Source organism: Lobosporangium transversale (genome assembly GCF_002105155.1).
Source record: "Lobosporangium transversale strain NRRL 3116 chromosome Unknown BCR41scaffold_15, whole genome shotgun sequence".
Taxonomy (NCBI): Eukaryota; Fungi; Mortierellomycota; class Mortierellomycetes; order Mortierellales; family Mortierellaceae; genus Lobosporangium; species Lobosporangium transversale.
In genome coordinates this window covers 391,422-405,235 of record NW_019028993.1, presented here as the reverse complement: position 1 = coordinate 405,235, position 13,814 = coordinate 391,422, and the positions used below count along the sequence as shown (strand labels likewise).

At 39.4% G+C, this 13,814-nt stretch overlaps 4 protein-coding genes across 4 annotated transcripts; 2 read left to right on the top strand and 2 right to left on the bottom strand.

The window, feature by feature from the left end:
* Positions 1 to 3,057: 3,057 nt before the first annotated feature.
* Positions 3,058 to 6,146, top strand: BCR41DRAFT_335604 (acetyl-coenzyme A synthetase; the record flags this gene model as incomplete). The annotated part of the gene is made up of 4 exons (XM_022021995.1): positions 3,058 to 3,160; positions 3,318 to 3,478; positions 4,181 to 4,330; positions 4,473 to 6,146. The coding sequence occupies exons 2-4, from the start codon at positions 3,332 to 3,334 to the stop codon at positions 6,144 to 6,146; spliced, it is 1,971 nt and encodes a 656-aa protein (XP_021882112.1). The 5' UTR covers positions 3,058 to 3,160; positions 3,318 to 3,331.
* Positions 6,147 to 6,382: 236 nt separating this feature from the next.
* BCR41DRAFT_335601 (ras-related GTP-binding protein A-like protein) lies at positions 6,383 to 8,455 on the bottom strand. The gene is made up of 7 exons (XM_022021994.1): positions 8,292 to 8,455; positions 8,046 to 8,145; positions 7,814 to 7,880; positions 7,310 to 7,628; positions 6,961 to 7,175; positions 6,673 to 6,788; positions 6,383 to 6,555 (listed from the first exon to the last, which is right to left on the bottom strand). Exons 1-7 carry the CDS (start codon positions 8,301 to 8,303, stop codon positions 6,476 to 6,478), a joined length of 909 nt encoding a protein of 302 aa, XP_021882111.1. The 5' UTR covers positions 8,304 to 8,455; the 3' UTR covers positions 6,383 to 6,475.
* A 1,068-nt stretch (positions 8,456 to 9,523) lies between these two features.
* On the top strand, positions 9,524 to 10,001 carry BCR41DRAFT_370118 (hypothetical protein; the record flags this gene model as incomplete). The annotated part of the gene is made up of 2 exons (XM_022026508.1): positions 9,524 to 9,823; positions 9,855 to 10,001. The coding sequence occupies 2 exons, from the start codon at positions 9,524 to 9,526 to the stop codon at positions 9,999 to 10,001; spliced, it is 447 nt and encodes a 148-aa protein (XP_021882110.1).
* Positions 10,002 to 11,640: 1,639 nt separating this feature from the next.
* Positions 11,641 to 12,338, bottom strand: BCR41DRAFT_395560 (hypothetical protein; the record flags this gene model as incomplete). The annotated part of the gene is made up of 2 exons (XM_022028740.1): positions 11,641 to 12,152; positions 12,275 to 12,338. 2 exons carry the CDS (start codon positions 12,336 to 12,338, stop codon positions 11,641 to 11,643), a joined length of 576 nt encoding a protein of 191 aa, XP_021882109.1.
* Positions 12,339 to 13,814: the final 1,476 nt, after the last annotated feature.

Genomic DNA, 13,814 nt, shown 5'->3' with positions numbered 1-13,814 from the left:
TGCAACAAGTGGTACTACAGCACAAAACTCATGCACAACATGCGCGTTTCGCCAAAGGAAAATCTCATTTCCTCCACAACAAACAACCTCAAAAAAAGTAATCCGAAAAAAACTAAAAAAAAAAAAAAAAAAAAAAAAAAAGGAATTCATATTGTTATGCTATGCCAACAATAATAACAAGCTTTTATTATTACTGTTATTTATTTTTCCTTCATTCTAAGGGTTCCACGGGTAGATCGAATGTCTAGACTATAAATTGCTTAGGTCTAATGCCGTTTTGTCCAATCGTAAAAAAGCCAGCCAATACACAAATGCAACAACAACACACACATATGATGATGTCCATTATATATCTATCTTTTTATTCAAGGGTTTGCTTGACTACAAGACAAAGATTTTAATGTGGGCTGTGAACCTAATTGCAAACCATAAAAATAAAAAAGTGTCGCAATGGGCTAGTCTACCAATGACTTTAGTTTATAGAGTTTAAAAAGAATTTTTCCTTCAGCCGCATGGGGATTGTGCAGAGCACAGAGCAGAGAAGCAGAGAGTGGAGAAGAGGAAGGGTGAGTGAAAAGACAAGTGCCATTTCTACGAAATGAAAAGCCACCTTATATTTTAGATTGAATTTAACAACAGTGTTTGCCTTCTGATGGCCCTGACAACCAATTTTCCGAATGAAAAAAAAAAAAAAAAAAAAAAAAAAAGAGAGTTTGTAGTCCTATGACTATAGGCTGACGTATGGGGGATGTGCCTGTGAAGGTGTGGGGGATGTGGAGGATAAGATGTGCATTACTAGTTGGGCACACATCAAAGCTTATTGACAAATGAAGAATCAAAAAAAAAAAAACATCCGAAAGGAAAAAAGAGGATCAAACCCTTGAAGTGAGGAAAAGATTTAATTTAGCGCTGTAATGACAATGCTGTAACAACCTGGTTCCTTGATTTGAATAACAGGCTGCAAAATTCGATAGAATGAAGGTTATCTTTTGTAGCGTATGAAACGGAAAGTGTGTCTCTCCAGCCACGCGGCATACCTGTCTGGTTTCCCTTGTGTCCGATATATCCAATAAATATGTATCCTTTTCTTTCTTTTTTTTCCCTCCCCATAGAGATTACCAACCGATCATCCCCCTTTTTTTTTTAAAAAAAAAAAAGAAACCCCTCTTCCCACCACGAGACATATAAAAAAAGTCTGGATCAAGGATTTGGACTGCCAATGGACAATGGGGTGAGTGACAGATAATGCAGAACGATGAGCCTTCAGAGGATCAAAGTTTAAAGATAAGGCAATGTTGTACTATAGTCAGGCCAGTAATAATGATAACAATAGTAAATAATATATTAATTATATATAAATATATTGAATATTTATTTTTTATAATATATACATTGTGTATAATGGACCCATTCCTTTGTACTCCATTGGGCAAGTATTGATTCCCTGGGCATGTATGTATATATAAGACAAAGCAAGTCAGAGAGACACAAGAAGGAGAAACACATCAATAACCAGACCTACGATAGATCGGGAATGTGGAGGAGTGTGAAAAGAAAGAAGCAAAGATGAATGTCGATGCAAAGCAAGGAATGAATGAATAAAAAGATCTGTCCACAAAGAAGGACCTTGGATGACGCATGGTATCAGGAACATGTTATTGTTCACAATGTAATGTAATCCCTTTAGTTTTCTATTTTGGATCCGACTGGACCGCATACTTGTTTTTATCCGATCCGGTTAAAAAAAAAAAAAAAAAAAAAAAAAAGCGCTTCTCTTACTCAATATGGACCTGCCTTCCCACTTTCTGAAAAATGAGTAACCACTTGGAGTACGCGATCTCCTATTTTTTTTTTTGCTCATTACGACAGAGGTATAAATGTGAGATGGAGAAGAGAGGATGGGTAAAGGATAAATCGGGGCATAAAGGCAAAAGCTTAACGCCAACAGCGAAAAGAGGTTGTTGTGATGATTTATAGTTTTATATGTATATATTTGTATAAATACAATATCCAACATGGCCGAGTGAATTGAATCCTTCCACCTTTCTAATTGAAAGTCGGTTCCTATTATATAAAAAATATCGCTTTATAAATATCGCCAATTTTATTTGGTCACGATACCTTATATTTTTAATCTAAAAACGATGATTGAATTGTTCTGGTGGCATCTCACTACGTGACGGACTTGCAACAATACTCGTAACAAGCGAGCTAATTGGCTGCCAATACACTCGAAAGTATTCAAAAAATATAAGGTATCGCGACCAAATGAAACGGGCTATATAATATAATAGCAAATAGAATAATAAGGTTGAGTTTTATATCCCTTATTATATACCAACATCAATGGAGTACTGTTTGGATGTATAGCTTGTTGTGGAGGGGTGAGGATCAAAAATTAAAATGGACATTTGCCTCTAAGCAATTGTTTCCCAACTCGGTTACTAAAAAAAAATTTCTTTGTAGTGATGACAATCATTTTGGGGAATGAAGGGCTCTTAGGAAGCAAATGAAACCTGTGATGAGACCCCCCCCCTAGGCCAGAATAGGCTTGAGATCAGGAACAAAGGATGACGGAATTGAAATCCGATGAAGCTGGTGCTTGATGTTTTATGGAGAATATGAATAAGGAAAGGAATGAAGATTTTTTTTTCTTCTCAATCAAATATGCCTAACGATTTTTATGTTTGTTTTAACGTGCGTACGATAAGGGTGTGTGTGTGGCAGGGGAAGAAAGATGAGGCGTTGGTCAACATTGCAATGTCTGTATCTGCGGGTGAGAAAGAGGGATGGAGATAGAGATTGTGAAATGCTTAGATAAAACAAATGTGTCAAGTATATACATAATACATAAGAAAAAATAATTGTTAATTGTTGCAACCGCAATATAAGGTTGAACAATAGAATTGAATATATCCTTATAGACGACCAAAACAATCGAGGTCCAATGCCAGTCGTATAAAAGAGGCACAACAACATTCACCTTCTCTCTTTTTTCTTTCTTCTTTTCTTTTCTTTCCTTTTCTTGTGCTCTAGCTCATCTTTATCTTTCCTCTCTCCTCTCTCCACTCTTCACTCTCTTTATTTCTTATATATCTTGTACATATAAACAATCTTTTAATCCTCGCATTCAAATAGAAAAAAAAAAAAACACGTCAAGGTAAGTTTGTCGAGGAATGAACATGAATGAGCAAATTGAGCGAATGAGTGAATGAGCAGTTCACAACCATCGCGATGGGTGTTGTGAACATTTCTTTGCAAGTTTGTTCCTAATGATATTAATGTTGTCCCCTTTATTATTATTATTCTTGTTATAGGAAAGTAAATAAAAATGTCCGAAGGAGAAAATACCCTGTACCCCGTCCCTGCCAGACTCCACGATGCATCCCAATGCCCTGAGCCCTATGTCAAGTCTGTAGAGCAGTACAAGGAGATGCACCGCGAGAGTATTGAGAATCCTGAAAAGTTCTTTGGAAAGGTATAAAAAAGTGGCAATTTTGTTATTCCCAATCAATCATGGGATTCTTAGAATGCCACAGTATATACGTGCGTAATCAAGATATGAGAGAACCCTCCCCCCTGGGAAGCATTGCAGATGACTGGAAAGCTTGCGGACTAATATCTTGCTAGCCCCTGGCTGGCAGATTTACAAATCTGGATTTGGTCCTTCACAAAAAAAAAAAGCACAAAGCAGGCTATCCAGGCTCATCTCGCTTGATAATGGCGAACAAAACCCGTGTGTTTTCTCAAAGTGGATGTATCCATTTCTTTTGGGAAATGAAAAGTTTTTTTTTTCTTTTTTTTTTTTTCTTTTTTCTTCCTTGTTAATGTGAACAATGGATCGAGGAAATGGATCTAGGAGAGATATCTTCCTTCTTTTCCCCAATGGTTTTTTTTTCTCCCCTCCCCTTTTGTTCTGCTGTACGTCCTATAGATAAATAATGGTCTTATCAATTGGTCACAGATCTTGAAATGTTGGATTTCTGGTTCCTTGTGGCCAGTCGTTTGCTCACTTGAGCCCAAGCCAATTTCCCTGACATTTGCTTTCTCCAATCATCTTATTTCCATTCCATGATATTCTATGACCTACGATACTCTATGACCCCCTTCTCCCCTCAATGTCTCTTTCAATAGAAACTAATCTTGATAAAATATTTCATACTCTTCCCTTTTGTCTTAGCTGGCCAATGAGCTCCTCACGTGGTCAAAGCCCTTCACCACCGTCAAGCATGGTGGACTTGAACATGGTGATGCCGCCTGGTTCCTTGATGGTCAATTGAACGCCTCCTACAACTGTGTTGATCGTCATGCTTTTGCTGATCCAAACAGAGTATGTTTATATTGACATATTTAAAAGCATATCATCAGGATACAATCAATCGCCTTGATCTCTAACTTTATCCTCGGTTGTTGTTGTTGTTTTTTTTTTTTTTTTTTTTTTTTTTTTTTCTTTTTTCTTTTTTCTTTTTAAGGTTGCCATTATTTATGAGGCTGATGAACCCAACCAATCCGAGAATATCACCTATGGTGCACTTCTTCGCGATGTCTCACAGCTCGCTGGTGTTCTCCGTGCCCGTGGCATCAAGAAGGGAGACACTGTAGCCATCTACATGCCTATGATTCCCGAGGCCGTTATCGCTTTCTTGGCCTGTGCCCGTATCGGTGCTCTTCACTCTGTCATTTTCGCCGGTTTCTCTGCTGAGGCTCTCCGCGACCGTGTCCAAGATGCCGGCTGCCGCTTGGTCCTGACTGCGGATCAGGGTAAACGTGGAGGCAAGACCATCGAGACCAAGCGCATTGTCGATGAGGCCCTCAAGGCCTGCCCTTCAGTTGAGACCGTCATTGTCTGCCAACGTACTGGTGCTGATGTCCCCATGACCCCTGGTCGTGACTATTGGTGGAACGAGGAAACCTCCAAGCGCATGACTTACCTTACCCCAGAGCCCATGAGCTCTGAGGATCCTTTATTCCTTCTCTATACCTCCGGTTCGACCGGTCAGCCCAAGGGTGTCTTGCATACCACCGCTGGCTATCTCTTGGGGGCCGCTGCCACTGTCAAGTATGTTTTTGACTACCATCCTAATGACATCTTTGCCTGCATGGCTGATGTCGGCTGGATTACTGGTCACTCTTACATTGTGTATGGACCCCTGGCCTTGGGCGCAACCACAGTCTTGTTCGAGTCGATCCCAACATACCCTACCCCTGCTCGCTACTGGGAATTGATCGCTAAGCACAAGGTCACTCAGTTCTACACTGCCCCTACAGCCATTCGTGCCCTCCGCCGCCTTGGTGATGAATGGGTCGAGGGACATGATCTCTCCAGCCTCCGTGTCCTCGGCACCGTTGGAGAGCCTATCAACCCAGAGGCCTGGCACTGGTACAATGACAAGGTCGGTAAAGGACGCTGCGCCATTGTGGACACCTACTGGCAGACCGAGACTGGTTCACACATTGTCACACCACTCCCCGGAGCTATCCCCACCAAGCCTGGTTCCGCCACTGTTCCTTTCTTTGGTATTGATCTCGCAATCTTGGATCCAGTCACTGGCAAGGAGCTTGTCGGCAATGATGTCACAGGAGTGTTGGCTGTCAAGAAAGCCTGGCCCTCAATGGCTCGCACAGTCTACGGCAACCACCAACGTTACTTGGAGACTTACTTGAAGCCCTACCATGGTTTTTACTTTACAGGTGATGGTGCCTCCCGTGATGGCGATGGATACATCTGGATTCGTGGTCGTGTAGATGATGTGATCAACGTTTCAGGACATCGTTTGTCAACTGCTGAGATTGAATCTGCATTGATCATGCATCACTCCGTTGCAGAGACAGCCGTCATTGGCGCTCCGGATGATGTCACCGGCCAGTGTATTCATGCCTTTGTCTGCTTGAAGCCCGGTATCTCTCAACACTCCACTGATCTCACCAAGGAGCTGATTCTTCAGGTCCGCAAGGTCATCGGACCATTTGCTGCTCCCAAGAAGATCTACTTGGTTGAGGATCTGCCAAAGACTCGTTCTGGCAAGTTGATGCGCCGTATTCTGCGCAAGATCATTGCTGGTGAAGCTGATTCATTAGGCGACATCTCCACTTTGGCTGATCCTAGCGTCGTTGAAGTTTTGATCGCCAAGGTTGCCAAGGCTTAAAAAAAAAAAAAAAAAAAAAAAAAGAGTAATAATAATCATCATTTCACCCTCTTCTTCCTTTCCCATCATTCCCATTACATTGTAAAAAGAAATAAGAAAAAAAAAAAAAAAAGAAACCCAGAACAACAGGTTGTCTGCATATGGATAGAATGTCGTGGTTTGTAAAATTTGTAGAATTAAATAAACATATAAAATACTCTATACACACACAAATATATATTTATTGAATTGCTGAACACGTGCACAGGTTTGTTTAAATTATATCATAGGCTGCGCGCTCTTTAAAAAAATCAATTGATACAATTATATATATATTTATTGAGCTTCGTCTACTTTGAGAACTGTGCTCCTTCCAATTTTTCAAAATGCTTTCTGGCAACACTGATGTTCATAAGAGTTGCAGCAGATTCTATTCAGGGTAACCATGAACCAAAAGGGGAAAAAAAAAAAAAAAAAAAAAAGGTTAGGATATGAGTGATCAGATCAGACTTCCATTTCAGAGGTGTTAAAGGAGTAAGGGCCTTACGGATAGTTGGGTCCGACATGATAACCATAACATATGTATTGCCTGTCAAGTAATCGATAAATCCTGCAAAGTTGGAATGTCGTACTTCCATGCTTTGGAAGCTACCCTGTGTCCTACTGTAAAATATCATTCATCCATTACATTAATAAAAGGTGTGTTAAAACAGCATGCCAATGTTGGATTAAATGACCATTTGCACACAAAAGCTTTTTCTTTTTCTTTTTTTTTTTTTTGTAAAAGGCGAGCAAAAAATAAAGAAGACAAAAAAAAAAAGGAGGGCACACATACGAGCACGACAGCTTGAATTGCTTGATAATGTTGCTGATTTTTTCAAACCGATGCACATCACCATAATCAATACGTGTGGAATGTGCAATCACCAAGAATGTCATTCGTTCAAACAGGACAATTTCATCCGCTTCACAAATCCTACAAAAGTTGTCCAAATGACTCTCCAAAAGTTGAACATTTGGGATCAGTGAATACACAATGGATGACCATGCCTATGAGCACGATAAAAAAAATTTTAAATAAAAAAAAAAAAAAAAAAATTAGAACCATTGATTATGAAAAAGCTTATTGATGATGAAATGATAGTGCCTGGTAATACTCGTTAAGGCTGGCAGCTGATATATACCTTGTACAATGTCTCATCCCAAATTGAAGTCCTGAAGGGTATCACTTGAAGAGGCAAAGATCGTGTCTGTAATTCGAGGACACGTTCATTATAGATCTTATCACGTTGATCCTCCTGTACAAGATCCATCTTATGAATTAAACAAAAGATCTTTGCATCTTTGGAATTGGTCATGATGGCTTCCAAGCATGATTGATAATAATGCATATCCTTTTCAACATCCCTGCTTTCCACATCGAAGACATAAATTAACACTTCGACGTTTTTAAAGATATGATCACGTTGCGATGCAAAGTAATTTTCCATGAATGCCTCCTGACTGTGTCGTACAATTTTTTTTTTTTTAAAAATATTAATAATAATAAGAAGAACGCCAATTAGTTTTTTTATGCAATTGATTGACACTTGATGAAAAAAAGCAAGCTGAAGAAAAAAAAAAAATCTTTGACCTTTTTTTTGCTTTGCCATAAAATAAGCTCTCTTTCCAATTTGTAATTGACTCACCCTCCACAATCCCACAAGTTCAATACCAAGTTTCCAAGAAAGCGGACGTGTGAATTCTCGACATCAACTATCAAAAAAACAACAGTTAATTGATTATGTTTAGTTTCTTAGTTACAGCTGTAGCAATCATAAAAAAAAAACAAAAAAAAAATGTAGACGAACAAATATGCACATGCATTAGAATGCCCTTTTTTTTTTTTTTTTTTTTTTACGTGTATGCATGTTTCCTTACTGGTTGCACCAAGACGACGAGTGTCTCTTGCAATATAATTTGAGAAAATGATGGAGCGCATGGAGGTCTTGCCTGACCCACTCTTTCCCATCAATAGCACCTAAAAATCATTTTTTTTTTTTTTTTTTTTTTTTTTTAGTAAAGACATGCATCCTCGTGTAAGCTTTTTTCTTTTTCTTTTTCTTTTTTTCAATAATGTATTTTTATTCTCTTGGAGGAAGAAGAGGGATAGAAAAAGGCATTTACTTTTTTCTTCATGGTTCTTCAAGGAATATATGAACTTGAGGCTTGAGAAGGAGAAGGAGAAAAACAATGAAACAATAAAGGCTGTTAGAGGATGGCTGTCGTGTGCTGATTATTCAAATGGAATAGAGTGTCGTGTATAAAAGAGAAAGAAAAAAAAAGATGCATGAGGATGAACGTGAGAAGGTGTGAGCACACATCGTGTTTTTTTTGGCTCCGCCGATCACGTGCGCAATGGATCACGAGCGTCTGGAGGGTTGCGCTGGAAAAAACAATGTTTTAACTTTTAATACGCTTCAAAAAAGCAGATGTATAAGCGCCCGTGTTAGTTGATAAAGTCTTTATACAAAACACGGCATTTCTACACCTTGTATAGCACTGCCTAGCCTGGCTCTTTAGAGCCCTCTCTCCCTCCGCCTAAGACTGAAGGAGACACTACCTGGAGATGATCCAATGCAGTCTGCAATTTCATTTAGGCCTGTTGTCTTTGTAGAAAACTTTACATTTTTTTTTATCCCTACACTCTTACAGAGTCACCGCGCAAGGCTCCTCTCATTTTATCATTAGCTATCCTGCCAAGTTCATCCTTAGTTCATGTCCTTAAGAGCCTACGTTTAACGAACGGTCTGGATTTGATTGACATTTATAACAACATAGCTGTCCTCAATGTTATACGAGTCTCTGGAACCATATCCATTTTCCCAAACGGATAACCGAATCAACTAGCACAATTGTCCAATAAAGCAGAGTTAATTTACTCCATATATCTTTCAATGAGGAGCCAACAATTGGCATCCATCTTGGTTGTCTATCAAGGAAAAGGCTTTATTGACACTACAGCAGAAGAGACACTGGTGATGACCGAATCCATTACCGCAGCTACATTGTCGACATACAAGATCAAAAGAGAGAAGAGAAATGAGAATGTCCGGATTTCAGATTTATTGAACAACTTATGATGACCACTGTACTTGGCAAATATCATAAAGCGATAGATAGGCACATGCTCGGAGGGTGTCGAATCGACCCTTTTCTGTTGGTTCATCCTGTGTTTCTTGAAAGGGAGACAGATTGCCTATGCCATTGTTCAACAGCGATATAATGTCATGACCACTCAGTTGATAGTGTAATAGCTTCATCTTTTTCCACTGACGTTTGAAACCTCTCATCTTGGGTAGGATCCCTGCAAGGAACAGAAGTGCACACACAACAAGTCAAAGTTAGTTCAAACATTGATGGCTATTGCTCGAGCATACAAAGCATACAAAAACTATGATTGTTTCACTTACAATTCTGTGAAGGGAGAATCAGTCTCCCAATCATTGTTGCCTCGAGCGCTTAACAGCGCTAATGAGGGAACCCCTCGCAGTTCTCGCTACTGCCATACTGGGTTTGGGCTTTCCGGACCGCATTCGAGATGGTATATGTGCGAGACACATCCCACCAATATTTCCGGCACCAATCGCATCACGATCAAATACACCATGCATCTGCGGTTGTATTTTAACCGTAGTAGAACTGATTCTAGGGAGCTGGTGCGGTTGTTACGGTGACAATGTACACTAGTGCGAAATCTATGAATACCACCTAACAAAATGGCCTAATGCTATTCTCTGCTGGAGACAAAGATTCGAGCCTGCAATCAAACGATTTTCTAAATCTCGAATGTCAGCCGTTTTTAGATCAATATGGAGATTCGTAACGTACCTCTAGTGAAAAAGGAGCCGGAAAGGAGGTAGAGAATAATAGAGACAGCCACTGATGTTTTGCTTGTCTTTAGTCTGGATAGAACAAGGTCAAAGTTGGGGGATGTCCAGAGGAGCCGAGGTTATTTAAAGATGGATGTAGTGCATCGTGATGAGTATAGGCTTGATAAATGGCTTTTGCTGGTTTTTTTCTTTTTTTTTTTTCTGATTAGTTTTGCTGGTTGATTATTTTAGTCTTTTTTATTAGCTTCCTAAGCATGCAAATCGAGTAGGTCGGAGCACCGGCATTGCTTCTACCCACCATAATTATGACCTGATATGGTCGATAAGATGCCAGTAGCCGGTTGTTTCCTGCTCGTAGAAAGCACGGAAAACTGGATCTGGCCTAGCCATGAGTTGATGAAAGCTAAATGAGTAAATTTGCCCGTTTTACAGTCCAAGGGGTGCACTAAATGATTAAGCCCAAAAGAAGTACCAACATCTTGGCCTGTGCGCCACTGGCGCAAGTCCCTTATTTTTATTTTTATTTTTATTTTTATTTTTATTTTTATTTTTATTTTTATTTTTATTTTTATTTTTATTTTTATTTTTATTTTTATTTTTATTTTTTGGAACGCATAGATGGATTGGACTTTTGAACAATTTAGAAGAAACCGATCAACTATATTACATATCAGCACTGCCAATGAAATAAAAAAGAGTGCGTATGATAATTTCATTCTCTTGATAGCCATACTCATGGCACAGAAATATTCAACGTCTTTAAGTGTCCAATCAATTTAATCATGCATGCGTACCAATGGGTGGAACAAGCCAATCATTGAAGCCTGGTTATATCATGGAGGCCATGGATGGCGTTTGAAGGAACCCATCATCGAGCTCTGGTCATTTTTGGACGGGCTTAAAACGTATTTATTCAAGACTTGTGATTTTTTTGTAATGTCTCGTGCCATGGCCGTGATGTTGCTTAGCACACAACCACGGATCCTTACGACTTTAGTAAATAGAAAGTGATAATAACAATAATGAAATAAATAAATAAGGTAAGCATATAAAATAGGTAAGAGCAGGTAAGAACAGGTAAGAACAGGTAAGAACAGGTAAGAACAGGTAAGAACAGGTAAGAACAGATAAAAAATATGGAAGAATTGGTAAAGAGATAGGTAAAGAGACAGGGTTACTTTTTTCCATTTTTTAATATTCTTATCCTTACTTTTTTCTATTATCCTTTTTTACTTTTTTTTTTTTTTTTTTTTTTTTTCTAATTCTCTATTCTTTTTCATTACTTTTCATTATGTTTCTTTTCTTTTCTATTTTTCCCTTTGAGATCCAGTGATCCAGTAACCCACGAATATATCATATTACGAAGCTCCTTGTTGTAATTTAGGTCATATTGTTTTTCCTCACAGCTCTCACAATATACAGCATTGATATTTTTAAGAGGCAAAAAGTAATTTATAATATTTACATTTATTTCTGGTCTTAACATGTTTAGTATTGAGAGTCGTTATTCCTGTACACAGTTAACATCATTCCTAAGACTGATTTCATTCCATAAGTCGATCCCCATGAATTGCCCCTTCTCTGGATCCTAGAAGCCTTGAATGAGCTGTCTATTTCCCGATGGGGCGTGACGCCTTCATGATCTAGTCAGCGAGATGAGGTCCAGATGCCTTCTTGATTGGACCGATTGGGACCTTGATATGCCTATCCTCCTTGACTGAGTCATCATCGAAACGAGGTCCCTTGAGTGGCTTGACTCCATAATCATATCTAGCCTCCTTGGCCGAGTCATCATCGAAACGAGGTCCCTTGAATTCAATGGGGAACCGTCTAGATTCCTCTTTGACCGAGTCAACGAGATGAGGCCCAGAAGCCTCCTTGACTGAGTCATCAATGAGATGAGGTCCCTTGTACCAGATGGGGTGTCTAGCCTCCTTGGCCGAGTCATCAACGAGATGAGGTCCCTTGAATGGCCCGTGACTCGATCCATATATAATTGTGCCCCATTTAGAATCCTCCTCGACAGAGTCATCAACGAGATGAGGTCCCTTGAGTTCAATGAGCTTCCATCTAGATTCCTCTTTGGCCGAGTCAGTGAGATGAGGTCCAGATGCCTCCTTGACTGTGGCGAGTGGGATCTTCTTGATTGGGCCAGCTATAGAGTTAAATAGGACAAGATGGTAATGAGCTGACTATTAGCATACTTGAACAGTGTATAAATACAAAACACGCAGACGCAAACATGCACAGGAGTATGGACAGGTGTAAAGATCTTACCTTCGGTAGACATAACCAAGGCGGCAGCAGCCACGGAAAGGGCGGCGGTGATTGAGAGCTTCATGATGTGAAATGGATAGAGAAGACCTGAGGAGCTTTTTACAGTGTTGTGATGTGTTTGAAAGAAGAAAAGGAAGAGGAGTAAAAGAGTCTGGTTTTATATGAAAAAATACATGGATGGTGAAGCACTTGGTACACCGAGCTTGACACACCGAGCAACCAATAGGTATCTTCAAGTCAAAGATACTTTCCTGTTTGGCTATCTATACTCTATCTCAGTAACATCAGGGATCTGAAACACTCACTAGATGTAGAACAGATCGCTTGTGCCGCTATGACAATGTAGTGGGACTATTAAGATATGTAGTCAAAACGCTTGTTTCACACATTTATGGCTATTCACGTTTTATGGCGCGTGACATGCTCCTCTAACAGTCGTCAATTGAAGTCAAACAGCATTAGTCGAAGTGATACGCTTATGAAACACCCAATCACGCAAGTCTTGTCGTCATACAAAATTAATGAGGCAGATAAGGTAAACGCAGGATGGGCAGCATATAAATCCTGTAGCTAGAAAGACATAGCACGCATGTAGGATAGTTGGGGTAGTTGAGCAGCAGGATGCAGTCATGTATTACAAAACCAAGCAGACGAAGCTGCTTACCTTTGCTGCCACTATCATGATCGATGCATTTGTCTTTGGGATGCTCAATCAGGGTCTAACTGTTCACACTATAGAGGCACAAGGCCAATGCGACAGTATTCCAGTCTTGGGGTTTTTTTTTACCCCTTGGTAGCCAATTGGCCTGTCTTTACTTGCACATATTCTACAGAAGAATAATAATAGCAGGTATGCTACCCCTATCTACTGATTACTAGATTTGATTGTTTAAAATGTTTCTAATGATGAACCTAGTTGAATCAGAATTACTCGAGAAACTTCCTGTTTGACTTAAAAATCACAAAGCTTATCTAGGCAATCCGTCCAATAGCTAAGATATAACACTTATCTAGGGCTGAAAACTAGAACACGAGCTTAAAGCTCGACTCCATCCTTCTCAATCTGGGGAAATGGAGTTGCCCTTGTTTCGGGTTAAATAATCTAAACATTTTCACGGTAAATGCGGCTTACAGCGTCCATGATGAAATGAAGCCAAAGTACGCTAGGAAAATCATACCTCAAGTAGTGAGGCGGTTCAACACTGAATCGAAAAGCCTGCAATCCCTTGGGGCGATTGAAAGCATATCGTTAAAAACCTTTAGAGTCTCCTAGTTGCTTTGGTTGAATAGCTATCGAGTTTCTATACTGAGGATGTTTAGCGCAGATGTGCCTAGACAAATATTCAGCAACAGGTTACAAAGGTTCCTATCTAGCTTCTGCTTGAAGATGAAGAAATCCTATTAAATATTTTCGAATCTCTGAATAATTATAAGTATCAATAGAGATTATGGTTCCCTTATGCTTATTTGGTGTTTACTATGAGTAAATGAGGTCACCATATATCGAGATGTCAACAGATCTTCAAGAAATGATGTTTTA

What these genes read in the sequence shown, in the direction of transcription:
- BCR41DRAFT_335601 (XM_022021994.1), bottom strand. An exon ending in GGGATGAGACATTGTACAAG is followed by an intron (nt 7,176 to 7,309) that starts GTATATATCAGC and finishes TCGTGCTCATAG; the next exon opens with GCATGGTCATCCATTGTGTA. An exon ending in CATGTCGGACCCAACTATCC is followed by an intron (nt 6,556 to 6,672) that starts GTAAGGCCCTTA and finishes TACCCTGAATAG; the next exon opens with AATCTGCTGCAACTCTTATG.